The sequence below is a fragment of the Triturus cristatus genome, chromosome 10, assembly GCF_964204655.1.
Source record: "Triturus cristatus chromosome 10, aTriCri1.1, whole genome shotgun sequence".
Taxonomy (NCBI): Eukaryota; Metazoa; Chordata; class Amphibia; order Caudata; family Salamandridae; genus Triturus; species Triturus cristatus.
The window spans coordinates 1,126,698,001-1,126,721,154 of NC_140593.1; the positions used below are offsets into that span (position 1 = coordinate 1,126,698,001).

General features: G+C 51.8%; 1 protein-coding gene across 1 annotated transcript in view; it reads left to right on the top strand.

The window, feature by feature from the left end:
• The first annotated feature begins 21,846 nt into the window (after nt 1–21,846).
• RNF151 (ring finger protein 151) overlaps nt 21,847–23,154 on the top strand; it is a 33,562-nt gene continuing 32,254 nt past the window's right edge. Inside the window, exon 1 of the mRNA XM_085630227.1 lies at nt 21,847–21,934. Within this exon, the coding sequence (XP_085486353.1) occupies nt 21,872–21,934 (63 nt within the window). The 5' untranslated portion in view covers nt 21,847–21,871. The remainder of the gene's footprint in view (nt 21,935–23,154) is intronic.

Below are 23,154 nucleotides of genomic sequence, written 5' to 3' on the forward strand. Positions count from 1 at the left end.
GAGCGGGGTGCGCTATGTTGTAACAGTCAGTGGTGTTGTTTTTATGATACCAGAACAGTCCATTGTAACAGTCAGAGGTACTCTGTACATGACAGAATGATCTGTTACTTTGTGAATACGACACCCGAGCAGGCTGTGTTACATTCTAGCAGTCAGTTGTGTCCAGGAGACCAAGAGAAGCGTGTGCTAGATTTTAGGAGTCTAGTACTCTGTTCATGACATCAAAAACGTATTTTCTGTTGAGTCTATGGCACCTAGGGCAGGGTGTGCTACACTGTACCACTCAGAGGAGCTCTGTTAGAGACATCAGAACAGTCAGAGGTACTCTGTTCATTACATCAGGTTCATTAAATCAGAACAGTATGTAAGGTTGTGACTATGACACCTGGAGCAGGGTGCACTACATTGTAACTTTCAGAACACCTGGGGCACGCAGAACTTGCACCCACACCGACAGACCATGCCCGGAATCTCAGCCTCATCCTGGATAGCAAACTCACCAAGAAACACCAGATCAATGCAGCCTCCTCAGCCTGCTTCCTCACCCTCCGCATTCTAGAAAGAGCTTCAGACGGATCACGATCAGCACCAGGAAAACTGTCACTCAAGTCCTCATCACCAGCCGGCTAGACTACGGAAACACGCTTTTATCAAGGAATCACCACCCAACTCCTGAAGAGACTTCAAATGATACATAACGCAGCAGCCAGAGTCATCCTCAACTTCCCCAAATGGACAGACATCCCCCCTTACCTCAGGGACCTCCACTGGCTCTCAGTCCAGAAGAAATACAAGTTCAAGACGCTGGCACACGCCTACAATGCCCTGCTCAACCAGGGTCCAGCCTACAACAACCGCTGCCTGAACTTCCACCGGCCTGCCAGACACCTGCACTCCGCCGCCCTCACCCTCGCACACACTCCACGCATCCACCGAAGCTACAGTGGAGGGCGTTCCTTCTACCGCCTGCCAAGTCCTGGAATGACCTGCCCCTCCACCTATGAACATCTCACTCTCTATATTCAGAAGAGGACTCAAGACCTGGCTCTTGAGTCCCATTCTGGGACCAGCGAGGTCACAGCACCTGGATACCCTCAGGGGCGATTATCCACGTTATATAAGTACTGCTTGAAAAACTGATCGATTGATTGAGAAGTACTCTGTTCATAACATCAAAACCGTCAGTAATGTTGCGTCTGTGATATCTGGAGCAGCAGTGTTACAGTTTAGCAGTCAGAGATACTATGTCCATTACTTCAGAACAGCCAGTTACGTTGTCCCTATAACACCTGGAGCAGGGGGCGTGCTAAGTGTAAAGTGAGTGGTACTCTGCTCATGACAACAGAACAGTCTACTCACTATGTTTTGTCTATGACACCTGGAGCAGGGTGCTACATTGTAACAATCAGAGGTACTCTATTTATGACATGAGAACAGTCTGCTACATGGTGCCAATGCTACATGATGCAGTGTGTGCTACATTGTAACTTTCAGAGGTACCCTATTCCTGACATCACAACAGTCTGTTATGTTGCGTCTATGAAATCTGGAGCAGGGCGTGCTATACTGTAACAGTCTGAGCCACTCTGTTCATGACATCACAACAGTCTGTTATGTTGTGCCTATGACATCTGGAGCAGGGCGTGCTATACTGTAACAGCCCGAGGCACTCTGTTCATGACATCACAACAGTCTGTTATGTTGCGGCTATGACATCTGGAGCAGGGCGTGCTATACTGTAACAGCCCGTGGCACTCTGTTCAAGACACCAGAACAGTCTGTTATATTGTGTCTATGACACCCAGAACAGGGTGTGCTATACTGTAACAGTCAGAGGTACCCTGTTTAAGATACCATTGTAACTGCCAGGGGCACTCTGTTCATGACATCAGAGCAGTCTGTTATGTTGTGCCTATGACATCTGGAGCAGGGCGTGCTATACTGTAACAGTCTGAGCCACTCTGTTCATGACATCACAACAGTCTGTTATGTTGTGCCTATGACATCTGGGGCAGGGCGTGCTATACTGTAACAGCGTGAGGCGCTCTGTTCATGACATCACAACAGTCTGTTATGTTGTGCCTATGACATCTGGAGCAGGGTGTGCTATACTGTAACAGTCCGAGGCGCTCTGTTCAAGACACCAGAACAGTCTGTTATGTTGTGTCTATGACATCTGGAGCAGGGTGTGCTATACTGTAACAGTCTGAGCCACTCTGTTCATGACATCACAACAGTCTGTTATGTTGTGCCTATGACATCTGGAGCAGGGCGTGCTATACTGTAACAGCGTGAGGCGTTCATGACATCACAACAGTCTGTTATGTTGTGCCTATGACATCTGGAGCAGGGTGTGCTATACTGTAACAGTCCGAGGCGCTCTGTTCAAGACACCAGAACAGTCTGTTATGTTCAATCATCAATCAATCATAGCATTTGTATAGCGCGCTACTCACCCGGAGGGTCTCAAGGCGCTGGGGGGGAGAGGTCCGCTACTGCTCGAAGAGCCAGGTCTTGAGTTGCTTCCTGAAGGAGAGATGGTCCTGGGTCAGCCGAAGGTGGGTGGGGAGGGAGTTCCACGTCTTGGCTGCTAGGTAGGAGAAGGATCTTCCTCCGGCGGTGGCTCTGCGGATGCGTGGTACGGCGGCGAGGGCGAGGCTGGTTGATCGTAGCTGGCGGGTGGGCGCGTAGAAGGTCAGGCGGTTGTTGAGGTATATGGGGCCCAGGTCGTGGAGAGCTTTGTGTGCGTGGGTGAGGAGCCTGAACGTGATCCTCTTGCTGACGGGGAGCCAGTGCAGGTCTCTGAGGTGGCTGGAGATGTGGCTGTGTCGGGGGATGTCTAGGACGAGTCGTGCAGAGGCGTTCTGGATGCGTTGGAGTCGCTTCTGAAGTTTGGCTGTGGTTCCGGCGTAGAGGGTGTTCCCGTAGTCCAGTCGGCTGGTGACGAGTGCCTGGGTGACCGTCCTCCTGGTTTCGGTGGGGATCCATCGGAAGATCTTGCGGAGCATGCGCAGGGTGTTGAAGCACGATGATGAGACGGCGTTGACTTGTCTGGTCATCGAGAGGGAGGAGTCCAGGATGAAGCCTAGGTTGCGTGCGTGGTCCGTTGGTTCGGGAGTGGTGCCCAGGGCGGGGGGCCACCAGGAGTCGTCCCAGGCAGAGGGTAATGATTCCAGGATGAGGACTTCCGCCTTGTCTGAGTTCAGTTTCAGGCGGCTGTTCTTCATCCATTCGGCGACGTCTTTCATTCCTTCATGGAGGCTGGTTCTGGCGGTGGCGGGGGCGTTGGTGAGGGAGAGGATCAGTTGGGGGTTCGTCAGCGTAGGAGATGATGTTGAGGTTGTGTTGGCGTGCGATGGCTGCGAGGGGGCTCATGTAGATGTTGAAGAGGGTGGGGCTGAGCGATGATCCTTGTGGTACGCCGCAGATGACTTCGGTGGCGTCGGATCTGAACGGGGGGAGGCGGACTCTCTGAGTTCTTCCGGCGAGGAACGAGATGATCCACTTCAGTGCCTTCTCTTGGATCCCGATGTTGCTGAGACGCTGAACTAGAGTGCGGTGGCAGACAGTGTCAAACGCCGCTGAGAGGTCCAGGAGGATGAGGGCCACTGTTTCGCTGTTGTCAGTCAGGGATCTGATGTCATTGGTGGCTGCGATCAGTGCGGTCTCGGTGCTGTGGTTTGCTCAGAAACCGGACTGCGTGGGGTCGAGGGATCCGTTCGTCTCGAGGAAGGCGGCGAGCTGCCTGTTGACGGTCTTCTCGATGACTTTGGCAGGAAAGGGGAGGAGCGAGATGGGGCGGAAGTTCTTGAGGTCGGTGGGGTCGGCTGTTGGTTTCTTCAGGAGGGCGCTGAGCTCGGCGTGCTTCCAGCTCTCCGGGAAGGTGGTGGTGTTGAAGGAGGCGTTGATGATGTCCCGGAGTTGGGGTGCGATGATGGAGTCGGCCTTGTTGAAGACGTGGTGGAGGCAGGGGTCGGTTGGAGAACCGGAGTGGATGGTGTTCATCGTGCGGGTGGTGTCTTCGGTGCTGACCGGGGTCCAGGCGCAGAGGGTGGTGGTGGGGGGCGTTGGTTCGGTGGTTGGGTGCGTGGTTGGGGCGCCGAAGCTGTTGTGTATGTTGGCGATCTTGCGGTGGAAGAACGAGGCGAGAGAGTCGCAGAGGTCTTGTGACGGCGTGATGTCGTTGTTTCCGGCGCCGGGGTTGGAGAGCTCTTTGACGATGCCGAAGAGTTCCTTGCTGTTGTGGGCGTTGTTGTCCAATCTTTCTTTGAATGCTGTCTTCTTGGTGGTGCGGATCAGCTGGTGGTGCTTGCGGGTGGCGTGCTTGAGGGCGGTCAAGTTGTCTGTGGTCTGGTCGTGTCGCCAGGCTTTCTCGAGGGTGCGGCAGTTCTTCTTGGAGTCCTTGAGTTCGTCGGTGAACCAGGGGACTTTCCTGCTGCCGGGTCTGCTGGGAGGGTTCTTCAGTGGTGCGAGGTCGTCGGCGCAGGCGGTCAGCCACTGTGTGAGGTTGCTGGCTGCTTCGCTGGGGTCCGTTGTTCTGGCGGGAGGGTTCTGGCTGAGGGAGGTGGTGAGCTGCTCGGTGGTGATCTTGCTCCAGCTTCGGCGAGGAACCTGTTGCGGGTGGTGGTGGGTCGTGGTTCTTCTGAAGCTGAAGTGGACGCAGCTGTGGTCTGTCCAATGGAGTTCGGTGGAGTGGCTGAAGGAGACGTGCTTGCTGGAAGAGAAGACGGGGTCAAGCGTATGGCCAGCGTAGTGGGTGGGGGTGTTCACCAGTTGCTTGAGTCCGAGGTTGGCGAGGTTGTCCAGCAGAGTGGTGGTGTTGCGGTCCTTGTTGTTCTCCAGGTGGAAGTTGAGGTCCCCTAGGAGGATGTAGTCAGCGGAGGGGAGGGCGTGCGGGCTGATGAAGTCTGCGATGTCTTCGCTGAATTGTGTGCGTGGTCCCGGGGGTCTGTAGATGAGGGTGCCTCTGAGGGTGGTCTTAGGGTCGGTGTGAATCTGGAAGTGGAGGTGCTCGGCGGTGGTGAAGGTGTCGTCTGAGTTGGTCGTGATGCGGATGGTGTTCTTGTGGATGATGGCGATGCCTCCTCCGGTCTGGTTGACGCGGTCCCTCCGGGTGATCTTGTATCCGTCCGGGATGGCTGTGGCGATGTCGGGCGCTGAGGAGGCGTTCATCCAGGTTTCTGTGAGGAAGGCGACGTCTGGCGATGTTGTGTCGAGGAGGTTCCAGAGTTCGACGGTGTGTCTGTGGACGGAGCGGGTGTTGAGCAGGATGCACTTGAGGTGGTTGTTGCTGGTGTTCGGTTTGGCGGGAGCGGTGCAGGTTCGGAGGCAGGTGAACTTGCAGGTTTGGCAGGTGAAAGGTCCGTGGGCGCGTTTCGGGGTGGCTTGGTAGCAGGCGGGTTTCCGTCCGGCGTTGAGTGCGTTGAGGGTGGCGGTGTCATAGGTCCGTCCTGTAGGCTGGCATCCACGCGGGCCAGGGGTCTTGGCGCTGGGCGCGGTCCAGGCGCGGACGGGCGTAGACGGGCTTGCCTTTGGCACGCCTTCGGAGCACAATTGGCGCACCCGCTGCGCGTACGCACGGGCTCCATATGAGGCCAAGTGGGAGGGCGGAGCAGCTGGGAGGCAGGAGCGGGGCGGCCAATCGGGAACAGAAGGGAAGAAGGGGGCGGGCCGCGATGGAGCTGCGGCGGGAAGCGGGAAGCGGGTGGGGGCACCAGAGGGATTAGGGGCAGCGAGCACAAGTCAAACAATGAAAACAATGCTGGAAATAACACAGTACAGGTCAATAAACAGTGGGCACAAAAGCAACAAAGGTCAAGAAACAGGCTAACGGCGCGAGAGCAGTGAGCAGCAGCGAGGGGGCACCGCTGGCGAGCCGTGCGGTGTGTCCTGAGGTCAGGTCACACTCACCTGCGCCGCGCGGGCTCCATATGAGGCCAAGTGGGAGGGCGGAGCAGCTGGGAGGCGGGAGCGGGGCGGCCAATCGGGAACAGAAGGGAGAAAGGGGGCGGGGCCGCGATGGAGCTGCGGCGGGAAGCGGGAAGCGGGTGGGGGCACCAGAGGGATTAGGGGCAGCGAGCACAAGTCAAACAATGAAAACAATGCTGGAATGCATGTTGTGTCTGTGATATCTGGAGCAGGGTGTGCTATACTGTAACAGTCCGAGGCGCTCTGTTCAAGACACCAGAACAGTCTGTTATGTTGTGCCTATGACATCTGGAGCAGGGCGTGCTATACTGTAACAGTCTGAGCCACTCTGTTCATGACATCACACCAGTCTGTTATGTTGTGCCTATGACATCTGGAGCAGGGTGTGCTATGCTGTAAGAGTCCGAGGAGCTCTGTTCAAGACACCAGAACTGTTGGAAAACGAGGCAGCATCTGTGAGGCCTGCACAAATAACATGACTACATTTGCCATTCACTGGGAACCAAACACCCAATTGTAGCGCCTGACTCTCAGAGGGTAGCGTTGCAGAGCAGTCTGAGACTTACTCAAGGGAGGTGGTGTGGGCTAGTAATCGCCATTTGCAGGTGCACAAAAATAACACTCAATAATTGATTGTCCAGTCTGTACTTTGCTTTATAAAAGTAAGAGTACATTTATTAAACACACACACTACTCAATACTATGCACCAATTTACAAATATACATAAGCTGTTGGAATTACTTTGTGACATTGCATAACATCTCCACCCCTCCCGCAAAGGCGGGGTGGGGTCTAGTACCACCACTACCATGTATGCACATCAAATTGGCCCCAATGCAGATAGTTGAACATAACCTGGAGCGAGGGCCCTGCGCACTGGCACCATCCCAGTGGCGACTCACCCCATTACCTCAACAAGCATTAAAAAGGGGTAAACCTGCCTTGGTGACACATGACCCTGACTGAGCATCTCCTACTGACCATAAAGTATGCACCTCTATATCTTAAGGGCTAGCAGTCTGGGGTCTTCACCTAAGCGCAGCAGCAAGAATCCATGTTTACGCACACTTTAGAATGACAGTACTCATCACCTTAGTTGATCATTTGAATGCATTGCAATTACAGCCCCTAAAGGCATCACAGATGAAATCACAGGATTACGCATATACAGCCAGACACCCTAGCAGGACTGTCTGGCAACATAAACCTACTTGGCTTATGACATCACCTTACACCAGCACATCACATTAAACACATGAACTTCAGTCCCTCTGAAAGAAATAACCATTAGTAAATGCATTTCAGTGCAGTTACACCACTTCACCTCCAGGGGATGCCCTTCTCCAGACATCCCCAACTCAGCCCTTCACTCCATGATGCACTTCGTAGTACACCCTCAGCTGTAGAACATAAGTTCCAGCCCAGAAGGTTTTAAATGCTGCCTGAGGCCTTGAGGGGTTATTTTTTCAGATGCCCCGTGAAACTTATGGGTGGACTGTTCTCCTTTATGCTGGGGGAGGCTGTGGTGCTCCTGCAGCCCCCCGGCACTTATTTTCACACATGAGGGTGACCCCCTCTTCTGGGGGCCACCAGGCACCAAAAACGATGTTCTCCCCATGCCTGGCAAGGCATTATGGGGCGCTTCGAGCTCCTTCCTATGCATAATAGATGAGCGGCTCTCTCGCTGTGCCGGGGAGAGCCGCGCTGGTGGTGCTGGCGGCTTCGCCGCATCTTCCTTCTTCGGTGGGGGGCCCGGTCCCACCCGGACCCCCAGGTGATGATAGGCAGCTCGGGGAGCCCACCCCCGGCCGCTCCTTCCGGTTTCTGGGCCCCGTTCCCACCCGGGCACCTCGCACCTCCCGTCTTCATGTTCGGGGTCCCGGTCCCACCCGGGACCCCCGCATGCCTCCGTGATGGAGGGCAGCCCGGGGAGCCCACCCCCAGCTGCCCCCGCCGGCTCCCCGCCCAGCCAGCACCCTTGCGTGCAGCCGCGGGAGCCGGCACAACTCTTCTCGTCTGCCCGCTCCAGACACGCAGCGTCTGCTTTGGAGCGGGTCTTCGGGGGGCGTGCAACGGCACTTCCCCCCACCTTCTCCACACTCGGGGGATGGGGTCCTGGGCCCCCGAACATCTTCGGGGGGGGGCGCAACGGCGCTCCCCCTCACTCCGCATCGGTGGGAGCCAGGGTGGGCTTCTGGCCCCCTGCCTAGGGCCACCTTCACGGGGAGCGTGACGGCGCTCCCCATTTTCCTTTCTTTTGTGGTGGGGGCCAGGGTGGGCTCCTGGCACCCCGCGGGGGTACCTTCACGGGGTGCGTGACGGCGCACCCCCAACTTTCCTTCTTGGGGGGCAGCCCCCGGGACCTGACCCACCCCGGGGGCAGTTTCCAGACCCACGGCGGACATATCTCAGCCCCCAGGGGTCCGATCTCCTCCATTTTTGCATCCTCTTGCTCCTGGTGGCACCCCCATACAACTGGGAGCACTCTCCTTCGCCCTCCGGGTCTCCAAGAGGGTGCCTTCTGCAAGGAACGGTCTTCACTGGCTCCCTGCGCCAGCCTTTCGCCTGGCTCTCCCTCTGGGCCTCTCTTCTCCCTGCGCAGAGGCCACTGCTCCTGCGCACCGGTCCTGGACTCTTCCTCTGGTGCTGTTAGGGTCCTGGGGGCAATCAGGGGGTCTCTCCTTCCGACTGCCCATTGCGCCAGGCTCCAGCACCGTCAGCCTCAGCAGACCACACCCCAGAGAGAGCTTCTCTTCCTGTGCAAGCACTTTTTAAAAGTTGAGTAGGGGGCTGGCAGGAAGTCCCTGTTGGTCCTATCAAACAGCGACACATCACTTTCCTGCCCCTGCTCCCTCCTTCTTGTCCAGCCTCTGGGTTTGTTAAAAATGGCGTCGTCCAGTGTCTCTGGCCACATGGCCTCTGAAACCCAACTCCTTCCCTCCTTGGTGCAGCCTGGTGCCTAGCACCTAGTGATGGATTAGCCTGTAGCCCCACCCATCATCTCTTCATGGAGAGGAGGCCTTTGCTTGTGGAAGAAAGGTTATCAATCCATCCAGCGGAGGTCAGCCCTCAGCCTGGGTCTGGTCATGGCTGGCTCAGAGAAATTTGACAGTTCTGGATGACCCAAAAGCAGTACAAATATGACTTGGGACTCTGCAGAATACTTATTTTCACATTCGCTACATTGGACTTAAGTGCGTGTCTGGAATCTGTAGGCCTAATGGAAGTTAATCTAGCCATGGGCCCCACATTCCCATAGGGGAATAATGAAGTGAAAACACAGTAAAACAGACTGACGTTCCCTGGCATGTTTCTGCCCAGTGTATAAAGCCTCTTCCATGTCACCACCCAATACTGCATAAGTCCTGCCACACCATTCACTTTGTAGCTGCTCCTGGACTGCGCACGCTAGGAATCTCCCCTGCGCAGCCCGTACACGTGTGCACACGCATGTACACATGTGTCTGCATGTAACCCACCCGGTGTCCCTTACTCCAGCTGCTGAACAGTGGCCTGGTCAAGCCAGGGAACACTAGTAAAATCCCCATGCAGTCTCCTACATCCTGAGTTCACTGTGGGTGAGTCCCAACTTATGAGGATCCCCCACAGTAAAAGCTCAACAATTAGGTGCTCAAAAAGCGAAACATCCGGGCGGCCCATAGTGTCAGAACCACCTTCTAACACACGCCGCGCCCAGCTGATTCCTACAGGGAAGAAGTAGCCACTCTACATGGGTACACTTCCCGTAGTCAGCGATAACTAGTTATAAGGGGTTCTGAGCAGACCCCCCTTACTGACCAGTTCTCCGCTTAGACCACCTACTCCTCCCATCCATGAAATCTCCACCCATGACAGGGATCCCAGACTACCCTGAGAACCCTCCGGGCTCTAGGTTAGATACCTCTAGGTCACTCATGGTGTACATGGACTCGGCCTAACTAGGCTCACCTTTGCCCTTGGGCATGCAACACTATACCTACCACTTCTCTGGACAAGGGTCCAGTGCCTCAGCACTGATGCGGTCTTCTGGGATAGGTCTAAATCCCATCCCCTGGGTCACTAGCTGGTCTCCCTTCCAGAGTCTGTTCCAACCAGAACCCTCTCTCCATTTGGTCCTTGCACCCCAAAGATGCAACCTCTCTGGACCCTCACCCTCAGCCTGCCGCTGAGGTCATTCTGCTGCCACCACCCTTTCGGGATGACTGGCTTCCCTAAAGAAAGCACAGCCACTTGTGCTTCCCCACACAGAAAAGCACCCTTTGGCCACTGGCCTGGCTCCCTGATAGGACCTCAGACCGGCCTCACCACCACATTGGCAGTGCCAGGGAGGAACACTGAGGGTGCCTCATCAGACATCCTACAGCTCATTCCCCCCATCAGTAGCTCCACACGGAAACTACCCCGGGAACCTAGACCCCTTCCTTGTTCTCCGCTGCGAGAACAGGGCCTATGTACCCTTCCCTCCGAGAGGTGCGCTCTCCTCCCGGAGTACCCTTAGAGAGCCTGTGGGCCCCAAGTTAGCTAGACCCAGGCCCACCTCTCATGGCTCTCCCCGGTCTCCCTGCAGCGCCTTGGGAGACCGCCAAGGGTCCTACATGGTCCCTGGATGGCCTGCACCACCCCTTCTGAAGAGCAGGGTCCCTTCACTTAAGATAGGCCCCACCTGCCTTCAGGGTAGCACTACCACTCTCAGCCCGGGACCCTAAAGATCCCGGCTAGGCCTGCACCACCCCTTCGCGAAACACAGGGTCCCTTCACTTAAGATAGGCCCCACCTGTGTTCAGGGTGGTACTACCTGGCAGAAGTCCACCTCCTGCCTCGAGCTAGGGGATCACCCCCATACTCCTGGTCCTGGGGTTCAAATCCCACAGGGCCTACCAGACTGGTCACCAGCCACCCGACCCTTACACCTCAGGGTCCACCACTAACCCTTCACCTGGAACTAGGGAGCACATCGCCCCCACTCAGATCTCCACTGGGTCAGCTACCTAACCCACCTTGGGTACCTTGGGGCTACCACTACACACCATCACTCAAGAACTACCCTCCTTGGGGGCCACCCACTACCAGGGGCCACCCCGGGATTGCTCACCTCCCCACCAGTTAACCTGGGGGACCTGCCGGACACCCAACTCTACCACACCCTCTTCCCACCGTGATGTAGGTATTAGTTGCTGTCCCTATCTCTTGAGGAGACACCCTCCTCATGCAGGTGTAATGTATGTAGTGTTAGGGTTCAAAGTTGTACAATGTGGCTTAGAACATTTGTATGCAATAATTTCCTGGAAAGCACCATCCCGCTAGCACATGATAATCAACATATCGCGGTCATATCAATACAGTTTACATTTAAACCATAATAACTTCACATGACACATATGGGCATGGGGCTTTCCCTTCCCATACCTTTAGTTCACATAACCAAAACTTTGAACCCTTCTCAGAGCCTTGCGCTCTTCCATTTGCTCATTGCTGCAGAGGTAATGTGTGGAAAAACTGGACTTATCAAATGCTATAAATGCGCACCAGAATGGGATACTATGTATCCCGCCGCTGCCACCAATGTTGGAAAACGAGGCAGCATCTGTGAGGCCTGCACAAATAACATGACTACATTTGTCCTTTACTGGGAACCAAACACCCAATTGTAGCGCCTGACTCTCAGAGGGTAGCGTTGCAGAGCAGTCTGAGGCTTACTCAAGGGAGGTGGTGTGGGCTAGTAATCGCCATTTGCAGGTGCACAAAAATAACACTCAATAATTGATTGTCCAGTCTGTACTTTGCTTTATAAAAGTAAGAGTACATTTATTAAACACACACACTACTCAATACTATGCAACAATTTACAAATATCAAGTCAAGTCAAAATTGCTTTATTTCGATAGCCAATATCTTAAAAGCATTTCTTACAACTTTCAATTTATAAAAGCCATAAAAATATTTTAAAAAGAGACAACAATTTAAAAGGAATAAAATACGATAAAACATTAAGTCATTAAATTCATCAATTTCTAATTGCCCTAAAGATTGCAAAAAATGGTGGTAGCAAGAATGAGCTTGGGTAAGCAATATATAAAAATTCATTGCATGCCCTTCTACACATAAAACCCCTTTCACCCTCCCCCAACCACACCCCCCCATTAGGTTGTTCTTGGACCAGATATAGGGAATAAAGTGTCAGTGCATAATATCATGTGCAAACCTTCAAGATGAGAATATAGAGACATAATTCATTAAAAAACTCCGTGCAAAAATTTGAACCTTACAATCCAGGCACAACCAGGATATTTGGCTACACCACAAGCAAAAAGAGACCGCGCGTCGGCCTTTAGAATGCGTAGAGCAGTGCGATATTCGTGCGTCTTCAACTCTCTGCAAATGGGTTTAAGCCATCTGGCTCTTATGCTTTTGTAAGCAGGGCAGGCAAACATAAAGTGGGCTATGGTCTCTTCCGGTGTTTTACAGCAGGGGCACCCTAGTGTTGTCTGATGTGGGGTGCTCCATTTCGCAGTTAACTCTCTAACCGGCAGAGAGCCTACCCTAAACCGTCTATAGAGTGCTCTATCCCGTGGTATTTGGATAAAATCTAAATACGGTTCTAAAAATGTATATTGCTTGTGGAGATAAAACTCCTCTGTCAGTCTGCCTACTCCTGAATTGTTAAGCTCTTGGGCATTGACCCAAGCCCAGTAGCATCTTTTGAGGTCGGCCTTGCTAGGGGGGTTTGTGTATCCCAAGCTTCCTTCAGGCCTAATGCGATAAGAGATTTTTTGAGATTGTGTACCCAACTAATTCTTTGGTTGACATCTAAGGCCATGGCTTCTGTTAGCGCAGCGGCATAGCTAGTTAATTCTGGGGTACGGCATAAGCGAGCCCAGAATAGCAAGGGTCGTAACCTAGCTATGTCTTTAAAGGAGTGCCTACCCATATCTTTTAGCAACGGTTTCAATGGCACACTGCGTGGAAGCATCACTAAATTTCTTTAAAATGTATGTACAGACATGCAAAGACTTTCGGTATCCTCGAAACCCCACAGTTCAGCTCCATAAATAGCTGAACTGACTGCTTTTGCTGCATAGATTGTAAGAGCAGGAGCCACAGGTCTACTGCGCGAAGAGCGGTGTTCTTTGATTAAAGTGCCTGTGACACGCTTATGGTTTAATAGCATTTTGTCAATGTGATGCCTCCATTGCATTTTATCGTCAAGTCTTATTCCCAAATAATCAAACATTGAGACTTTTTCCAAGCGTGTGCCATCTAGGGTACAATTGTCTCTATATGGCTTGTAAGGGTTAAATGTCATAAGCTTCGTCTTAGAGGTGTTCACAATCAAATCCCTAGACTCACAAAAAGTATAAAATCTGTCTAGGAGCTTTTGGAGCCCTGCTGGCATTTTAGAAATAAGTAGCGTATCGTCTGCAAAAAGTAAAGTGGGGACCCTTTCTCCTGCCAGGGCTGGAGCATCAGATGGAAACTCCTGCAGGTAGCTCACCACCCCGTTCATATACAAAGAGAACAGGGTGGGAGCCAAAACACAGCCCTGGCGTACCCCTCTATTTACAGGGATCCTGTTTGTTATTTGTCCCTGGGACCCCCACCTCACTTGGGCATAATTGCCCTCATGTAGGCGAGTCAGGATGTTCAGTAATAATGGTGGCATCCCCAATTCTTCCAATAGATGCCATAGCCGATCACGAGGGACTAGGTCAAAGGCGGTCTTTAAGTCAATAAATGCCAAATAAAGGCTACCTTTGGCAATCAAGACCACCTTCCACTAAATTAAAAACAACCTAAATACTTGGTCCATCGTCCCTGTACATGCCCTAAAAACTGCTTGGTATTGGGAAAGAATGTTTTCTTCATCTATCCATCGAAGGATTCTCTGCAATACCACCCTGCCAACTACTTTCTGCATTGCATCAATCAAACTGATTGGCCGTTAGTTGGCAGGGTCATCCCTTGATCCTTTTTTTAAAATGGGTACCACCTCAGCCCCTTTCCAAGATTCTGGTACTGCACTCCCTCTTGCAATTGAATTAATTAAGAGCATGACATAGTTTGCCCAGTTGCTCGGGTCTGCAAGAAAAAGATCTCCTGGGAGGTCATCTGGTCCTGAGGCTTTAGCTGGGACAATTTTCTTTATGGCCATCTCAACTTCTTCAAGTGTGAAGAGGTCGGTAAAATTTATAATAGTATGGAAATTTATTAGCTCTTGTGTCCCCGCACAGTGGGAAGAGTCCAATGTAGAGTAAAGGTTCTCAAAATGATTAAACCAGTCCGGACATGTAATGTGATTTACGATTACGCCAGAATCTTTGTTGCCAAACCGCCTAACCTTATTCCAAAAGAGGTTAGGGTCTCTAGCTGTACTAGCATCTTTTAAATCTTGCCAGAATGACTCATCCCAATCCAATTTCGCACGATAGATTGCGCTTTTGTAGATCTTTCTAGCTTCTCTAATTAAAAGGGTTTTTTTACTTTTTATTGCCAGGATTAAAACTTTCTTTTTTTGTCTGCAGTCCCCGTTGTACCAGGTATAGCACTTTTTGACTCTTCCTGTTGGTTTTCCTGTGTTAGCTACTATAAAATATGCTCCTATCTGGGCTATCAGGTTGTCATGTAAATCCGGGATTTTTTATAGTCCCCCAGGGGCCTCCGATATCTCTAGTAGTAGCCGAGTGCTTTCGCTCAAAGCATGGCTAATGCCAGATGTCAATGCTTCTTGGGTGAGAACTTTAGGCCATTTAAGGGTCCTTCTAGAATTTGAGGGTACTAACACTTTGGTAATCATAAGAGGTACTAAAGACTGATTACAGGGAAGAGGAAGAGCCCAGGGACTATCTATGGACATGCTCAATGTGTTGTGATCGCTATCAGAGGATTGGAGGACTTCCATGTCCAGTATCTTTTTCCATAACCTCACGTCAACTAATATATAGTCAATTCGTGAGGGGCAGTTGGCTCTATTGAATGTGTTGGCTCCTATAGCATCTGAAGAAGTTCTACCGTTCACGGCGAGTAACCCAAATTCTAGTGTGAATGCCATAATCTGGATTGCAATTTGAGACCATTTCTTAATGGGAGGTATGTTTAATGCTGGGACACCCCATTTAGTGTCTTCAGCTTCTTGTCCCATCAAGTCCTCAGAATCTAGTGGCTCAAAAGTACAATTAAAATCCCCCCCAAACATAACACATGAATTTGATAGATAGTTAGCTAACTCCTGTTCTAAGGACAATACAATGTTTGACGATTTGCCCCCAGGTGTACCTCTTATGTATACATTAAACAACTCCACGGTTTTACCACATTTATGTCCCTTGATTGAAAGTCGCATAATGTCTGGGTTATCACAATGATGTTCAGTGACTTGGCAGCCCATATCGATCTAAATCCAGACAATGAGGACTCCTGAAGGCCTTTCCCTCCCCTTGGAAACAGCAGATTTGAAGAAGCAACTATGACCAGATTTGTGTAGTGGAGCTAGACTCCATGTTTCTTGGAACATGCAGATATGGTGTTCCTCGATCAGGTCGTTCCAGTCAGGTAGCGACATTTTTCTGGAAAGACCTGCAATGTTCCATGAAAGAATCTTAAGTTGAGATATTGAAGTTTTATTGCAGATAAAGTTTTGGCTTATCGATTGTGGTGGAACCAATAATTGGGCAAAGGTATTAGTTAGAGTTGCCAACCCTTGTTCTCTTGGACTTTTGATCAGGTAATTACAATGGATGTTGGATTTATGCAAAGTTGGAAAATCATCAGGAATGGGGTTTGCTCCAAGGATATGAGGCGCGTTAAGAGTATTAGTGGTTATGGCAGATTGTGATTCCTGCTTAAGCTGTTTGGACTGCTGTAGTCAATCCACAGCCTCAAGTGGGGACCCTCTAGAGGTAGATGGTAACAGCACACTGTCATTGACCCTGGCCCTGGTAAATACGGGAAAACGCCTGACCTGAATAGATGAAGAATCAGGAGAACAAGTTCTATACTCCAGAGCCAAAAGATTTTCTGCTAAGTCTGGATTGATCACGGTAAACTCGATACAATCCAGCGATTGGTTATTAAAAGTACATCTCCTCGCTCTGACTATGTCTTCCCTAATCAACGAGCGGCAGGCAACCCCTGACATGACACAGCCAGTGTATGGATTTGTTTATCAGAGACTCCACGTTCTAATTTTTCGTGCCTACCTTGGGGACATTGACCATAAAAACTGACTAAGCGTGGCTAGTGGGGCGGGGTGATTCCGTGTGTTGTTGGGAAGATATGTTCCCACCCGAAGGGGGAGTAAGTGGAACATTGCCTGATCTTCTACAATTAGCGACTGCTTGTGAGTAGAGTTGTTTTTGCAGAGTGTAGGGGGGATTTGAGATAGGCCTAAAGACTTGATAGGTTGGGCCTCAACGGTTCGCTGTAAAGAAACAGCGGAGGCCGGCGGCAAAGCGCTCTCTTTTTGGGCTCATAGTGTTGGTGAACAACTCAAGTTAGAAGAAACAAGGATGGCTGGAATATGCGATACATTATTAGAAACTAGGAGTTTAACAGTAGCCACTAACTCCTCAATTGTTGATTTTAGGAACCCAACCTCCTCCCTAAGGAGTTTTACCGTGTGGTAAAAAGACTGTGGGGGAATAAAAATTGCGTCGTCTATCTCAATTTGGCTCTTCTTCGAAGTTATAATGGGGTGTGGAGGATATGCTTCCTCATGGGAATCAGCCAGAGCTGCAAATCGGTTTGTGCAAAAGATTAAAGGATCTACATGGGATACCATGTCCTGGGCAGGAAGAATAGGGGGTTCAAGAGAGGAGTCCGGTATCTGAAGAACAGATCCTGACTGTGTGTCTCATGGGAATCAGCTAATTCCTTACGTTGTAGTTTCTGGAACATTGGTGGAACAATAGTGTGGCGTGAAGAAGTAGGATCTTTTAGGGGTGTTGATTTTGTAGCATCTGTGGAAACCGGAAGATCAGCACCCACTATCCCCTCACACTCTATGATAAGATTATCAATTCTATCCATGACACAGCTATTATTCTTAGCTACTTTCTTAGCAACTTTCCTGGCCTTTTTTCTCTTTTCCCGCCCGACCGATAAGATCGCTTGCCCCCCCTGTACCCTCCATTGTTTTTCTTTTGCCCATTAGAAAGCCAAAGTAATGTGACTCTCTATATGTACGAGAGGTAACTATAACAGTTAAAATGCGTATATAGGGCAATATTAATGCAGTAGTCAAATTGAGTTCCCAAACCTGAATACTTTACAACAAGCCCTGATATACTGCTACTCTGTCCTTAGTCAATACAGTACAGTACCTTGAGCAGCTTCAGGAGTAGATCCCAACAAGCAAATGGCAGGGAAATGGCCCTGCCCTGCCTCTTCCTGTCAAGGACAGGCAAGGACAGGCCCGCCGCGTCCCGCGCCTCGGTAGCTGCTGGCGCTTTTTAGCGCGAAGATGCTGCTGGCACCTCCCTCCTGGGAGCTGGATACTCTGGGGCTTGCAGTCAATTTACAAATATACATAAGCTGTTGGAATTACTTTGTGACATTGCATAACATCTCCACCACTCCCGCAAAGGGGGGGTGGGTCTAGTACCACCACTCCCATGTATGCACATCAACTTGCCCCCAATGCAGATAGTTGAACATAACCTGGAGCGAGGGCCCTGCGCACTGGCACCATCCCAGTGGCGACCCACCCCATTACCTCAACAAGCATTAAAAAGGGGTAAACCTGCCTTGGTGACACATGACCCTGACTGAGCATCTCCTACTGACCATAAAGTATGCACCTCTATATCTTAAGGGCTAGCAGTCTGGAGTCTTCACCTAAGCGCAGCAGCAAGAATCCATGTTTACGCACACTTTAGAATGACAGTACTCATCACCTTAGTTGATCATTTGAATGCATTGCAATTACAGCCCCTAAAGGCATCACAGATGAAATCACAGGATTACGCATATACAGCCAGACACCCTAACAGGACTGTCTGGCAACATAACCCCACTTGGTTTATGACATCACCTTACACCATCACAGCACATTAAACACATGAACTTCAGTCCCTCTGAAAGAAATAACCATTAGTAAATGCATTTCGGTGCAGTTACACCACTTCACCTCCAGGGGATGCTCTTCTCCAGACATCCCCAACTCAGCCCTTCACTCCATGATGCACTTCATAGGACACCCTCAGCTGTAGAACATAAGTTCCAGCCCAGAAGGTGTTAAATGCTGGCTGAGCCCTTGAGGGGTTATTCTTTCAGATGCCCCGTGAAACTTATGGGTGGACTGTTCTCCTTTATCCTGGGGGAGGCTGCGGTGCTCCTGCAGCCCCCCGGCACTTCTTTTCACACATGAGGGTGACCCCTCCTCTGGGGGCCACCAGGTGCCAGAAACGATGTTCTCCCCATGCCTGGCAAGGCATTATGGGGCGCTTCGAGCTCCTTCCTATGCATAATAGATGAGCGGCTCTCCCGCTGTGCCGGGGAGAGCCGCGCTGGTGGTGCTGGTGGCTTCGCCGCATCTTCCTTCTTCAGTGGGGGGCCCGGTCTCACCCGGACCCCCAGGTGATGATAGGCAGCTCGGGGAGCCCACCCCCGGCCGCTCCTTCCAGTTTCTGGGGCCCGGTCCCACCCAGGCCCCTCGCACCTCCCGTCTTCATGTTCGGGGTCCCGGTCACACCCGGGACCCCCGCATGCCTCCGTGATGGAGGGCAGCCCGGGGAGCCCACCCCCAGCTGCCCCCGTCGGCTCCCCACCCGGCCAGCACCCTCGCATGCTGCCGCGGGAGCCGGCACGACTCTTCGCGTCTGCCCGCTCCAGACACGCAGCGTCCGCTTTGGAGCGGGTCTTCGGGAGGGAGTGCAACGGCACTTCCCCGCACTTTCTCCACACTCGGGGCCCGGGGATGGGGTCCCGGGCCCCCGAACATCTTCGGGGGGCGCGACGGCGCTCCCCCTCACTCCGCATCGGTGGGGGCCAGGGTGGGCTCCTGACCCCCTGCCTAGAGCCACCTTCACGGGGAGCGCAACGGCGCTCCCCATCTTCCTTTCTTTTGCGGCGGGTGCCAGGGTGGGCTCCTGGCAGGTGCGCGACGGCGCACCCCGACTTTCCTTCTTGGAGGGCAGCCCCTGGGACCTGACCCACCCCGGGGGCAGTTTCCAGACCGGCAGCGGAGCCCCACGTGCTTCGTCGGTCCCATCAAAGGTCAAAGGTCGTGTACCTTCTGGGGGGCATATCTCAGTCCGATCTCCTCCATTTTCGTGTCCTCTTGCTCCTGGTGGCACCCCCCAGCCACTGGGAGCACTCTCCTTCGCCCTCCGGGTCTCCAAGAGGGTGCCTTCTGCAGGGAACGGTCTTCACTGGCTCCCTGCACCAGCCTTTTGCCTGGCTTTCCCTCTGGGCCTCTCTTCTCCCTGCGCAGAGGCCACTGTTCCTGCGCACCAGTCCTGGACTCTTCCTCTGGTGCTGTTAGGGTCCTGGGGGCAGTCAGGGGGTCTCTCCTTCCAACTGCCCATTGTGCCAGGCTCCAGCCCCTTCAGCCTCAGCAGACCACACCCCAGAGAGAGCTTCTCTTCCTGTGCAAGCACTTTTTAAAAGTTGAGTGGGGGCTGGCAGGAAGTCCCTGTTGGTCCTATCAAACAGCGACACATCACTTTCCTGCCCCTGCTCCCTCCTTCTTGTCCAGCCTCTGGGTTTGTTAAAAATGGCGTCGTCCAGTGTCTCTGGGAACATGGCCTCTGAAACCCAACTCCTTCCCTCCTTGGTGCAGCCTGGTGCCTCGCACCTAGTGATGGATTAGCCTGTAGCCGCACCCATCATCTCTTCATGAAGAGGAGGCCTTTGCTTGGGGAAGAAAGGTTATCAATCCATCCAGCTGAGGTCAGCCCTCAGCCTGGGTCTGGTCATGGCTGGCTCAGAGAAATATGACAGTTCTGGATGACCCAAAAGCAGTACAAATATGACTTGGGACTCTGCAGAATACTTATTTTCACATTCGCAACATTGGATTTAAGTGCGTGTCTGGAATCTGTAGGCCTAATGGAAGTTAATCTAGCCATGGGCCCCACATCCCCATAGGGGAATAATGAAGTGAAAACACAGTAAAATACTGCATAAGTCCTGCCACACCATTCACTTTGTAGCAGCTCCTGGACTGCGCACGCTAGGAATCTCCCCTGCACAGCCCGTACACGTGTGCACACGCATGTACACATGTGTCTGCATGTAACCCGCCCGGTGTCCCTTACTCCAGCTGCTGAACTGTGGCCTGGTCAAGCCAGGGGAACACCAGTAAAATCCCCATGCAGTCTCTTACATCCTGAGTTCACTGTGGGTGAGTCCCAACTTATGAGGCTCCCCCACAGTAAATGCTCAACAATTAGGTGCTCAAAAAGCGAAAAATCTGGGCGGTCCATAGTGTCAGAACCACCTTCTAACAATAACAGTCTGTTATGTTGTGCCTATGACATCTGGAGCAGGGTGTGCTATACTGTAACAGTCTGAGCCACTCTGTTGATGACATCACAACAGTCTGTTATGTTGTGCCCATGACATCTGGAGCAGGGTGTGCTATACTGTAACAGTCTGAGGCACTCTGTTCATGACATCACAACAGTCTGTTATGTTGTGTCTATGACATCTGGAGCAGGGCGTGCTATACTGTAACAGTCCGAGGCGCTCTGTTCATGACATCACAACAGTCTGTTATGTTGTGCCTATGACATCTGCAGCTGGGAGTGCTATACTGTAACAGCGTGAGGCGCTCTGTTCAGGACACCAGAACAGTCTGTTATGTTGTGTCTATGACACCCCCGGAACAGGGCGTGCTATACTGTAACAGTCCGAGGCACTCTGTTCAAGACACCAGAACAGTCTGTTATGTTGTGTCTATGATGACACCCCGGAACAGGGCGTGCTATATATACTGTAACAGCCCGAGGCACTCTGTTCAAGACACCAAAACAGTCTGTTATGTTGTGTCTATGACACCCCAGAACAAGGGGGGGGCTATACTGTAACAGCGTGAGGCGCTCTGTTCAGGACACCAGAACAGTCTGTTATGTTGTGTCTATGACACCCCCGGAACAGGGCGTGCTATACTGTAACAGTCCGAGGCACTCTGTTCAAGACACCAGAACAGTCTGTTATGTTGTGTCTATGATGACACCCCGGAACAGGGCGTGCTATATATACTGTAACAGCCCGAGGCACTCTGTTCAAGACACCAAAACAGTCTGTTATGTTGTGTCTATGACACCCCAGAACAAGGGGGGGGCTATACTGTAACAGCGTGAGGCGCTCTGTTCAAGACACCAGAACAGTCTGTTATGTTGTGTCTATGACACCCAGAACAGGGTGTGCTATAATGTAACAGTCAGAGGTACCCTGTTCAAGATACCAGAAAAGTCCATTGTAACTGCCAGGGGCACTCTGTTCATGACATCAGAGCAGTCTGTTATGTTGTATTTATGACACCTGGAGCAGGATGTGCAGTGCTACACTGCAACACTCACGGGTACTGTGCCACTGCCCCACGAATAGTGTACTGTATGACGTCATAGTGCGATGTGCAATGTTAGGGGCCGCCTATGGCACATACTGTTCTCTTGAACTGTCAACGTAGGGGAATGAACAGGCTGGGACCTGATTCTACCTTTCCTCGTTTTGGGTGGGTGACCTCTGGTTGTCAATCACCCTTCAGGTTGATTTCCTGTCACCGTCTAGACCCCTCCCTCGCTCCTGTGTCTGCCCCTTATTGTGTACACTGGTGACGTGACTCAGTGAATGTTGCCTTGAACACTCGATTCCACGCTCGACAAAAAAGTAACTTCCGGTGAAAAGGCGAGCATCACTTTGTCTCTTTGTACACACAAAGCCCGAGCGGTGATTGGCTGGCGTGTGGCTGACGGGCACGGCACATGGCTCCCCATTCAGTGCATGGGAATGGGTCTGGAACACGGCCTGTGCCGGTCACTCGCTGCGTGGACTCCCGGCACCATGGTAAGCCTGACCCCAGTTGTGTGCTCTATACATCCTGGGGCTGTGTGCTCTCTGTATCCCTGGGGCTGTGTGCTTCGCGACTTTGTGTGCTCTGGGCATCCCGGGGGCTTTGTGCTTCGTGACGTTGTGTGCTCTGGGCATCTTTGGGCTGAGTGCATCTTGGGGGTTGTGTGGGGAATGTCTGTCTACTCGAAACATAGGTACCCGATCAAGGGGTGTTTTGTGTACATATGCGTGACGTCTGAAGATCTGACACGGCTCAGAACCCGGTGAAAGGCTGCTAGACAATTCAGCGGGTTGAGCGCCAACTGCAGTGATCTTTGGGTAGGCCGTGGAAGCTCGGAACAAGGTTGGGGTGGGTCGGCAGTTCACTCCCCTCAGGCTGTCCAGACTACAGTGACTGCGGCAATACGTATTTTTGCTGTTTAAGCGCAAAAGGGAAGTTAATTTTGTTGTCCCTACGAAAGTTTAAGCTTCACCTGCAGAAGTGTGTAACCCAAAGGCAACAGTTTAAAATCCTGGCACGGCCACTCAAAGTTTTAGCCACCAGAATCGGATAAAATGAGTGCAGTTAGGTACAAACCATACCTGCTGTTTAGAAGACTTGCTAACATCGACGCTAGTCAGCTCTATCAAAATACAGCTTACTATTAAACTTTACCAAATCTGATCCATTTAGCGGCCACTTGTCCTGTCCATATATAAAACGTTTATGGAAATTACTCCATGGAAGCCGTATCTATTGATTTCATATAGCGCCCAAGGTCGCCTGAGTCACTTCGCAACGCTAATGGAAAGCTACGGATTTTCCTTTTTTTCAAATCATTGTCAGGTTAGGGAACCTTCTGTTTGTTTAGAGGGTTTGTGGCAGTTTTAGCAATTTCTGGAAAATTCTGAGCAATTGTCCTAGATTTCTAGCTCTTTACTGACATGGTCCCGCCCTGCTGCCTTGGCCGCACCTCTTTTATAGCGCTCATGCAGCCAGCTCATTAAATGAATTGCATCAAACTTTGGCACCCAATCTAGCGAGGGGTTAGGGCACAATACATGCAACATGTCATCCCCGGACCTAGACTCCTGTCCACGGTGGGAACCTTGGAACTCTGTGGAAAGGCATCCCAGAGAGCCGGGAGCGCTGTGAGGCAGGCTAATGCGAGAATGTGCGCTATACAAATGCCAATATCCTAATAGAAGATACACTCCACACCAGGAGTAGATTT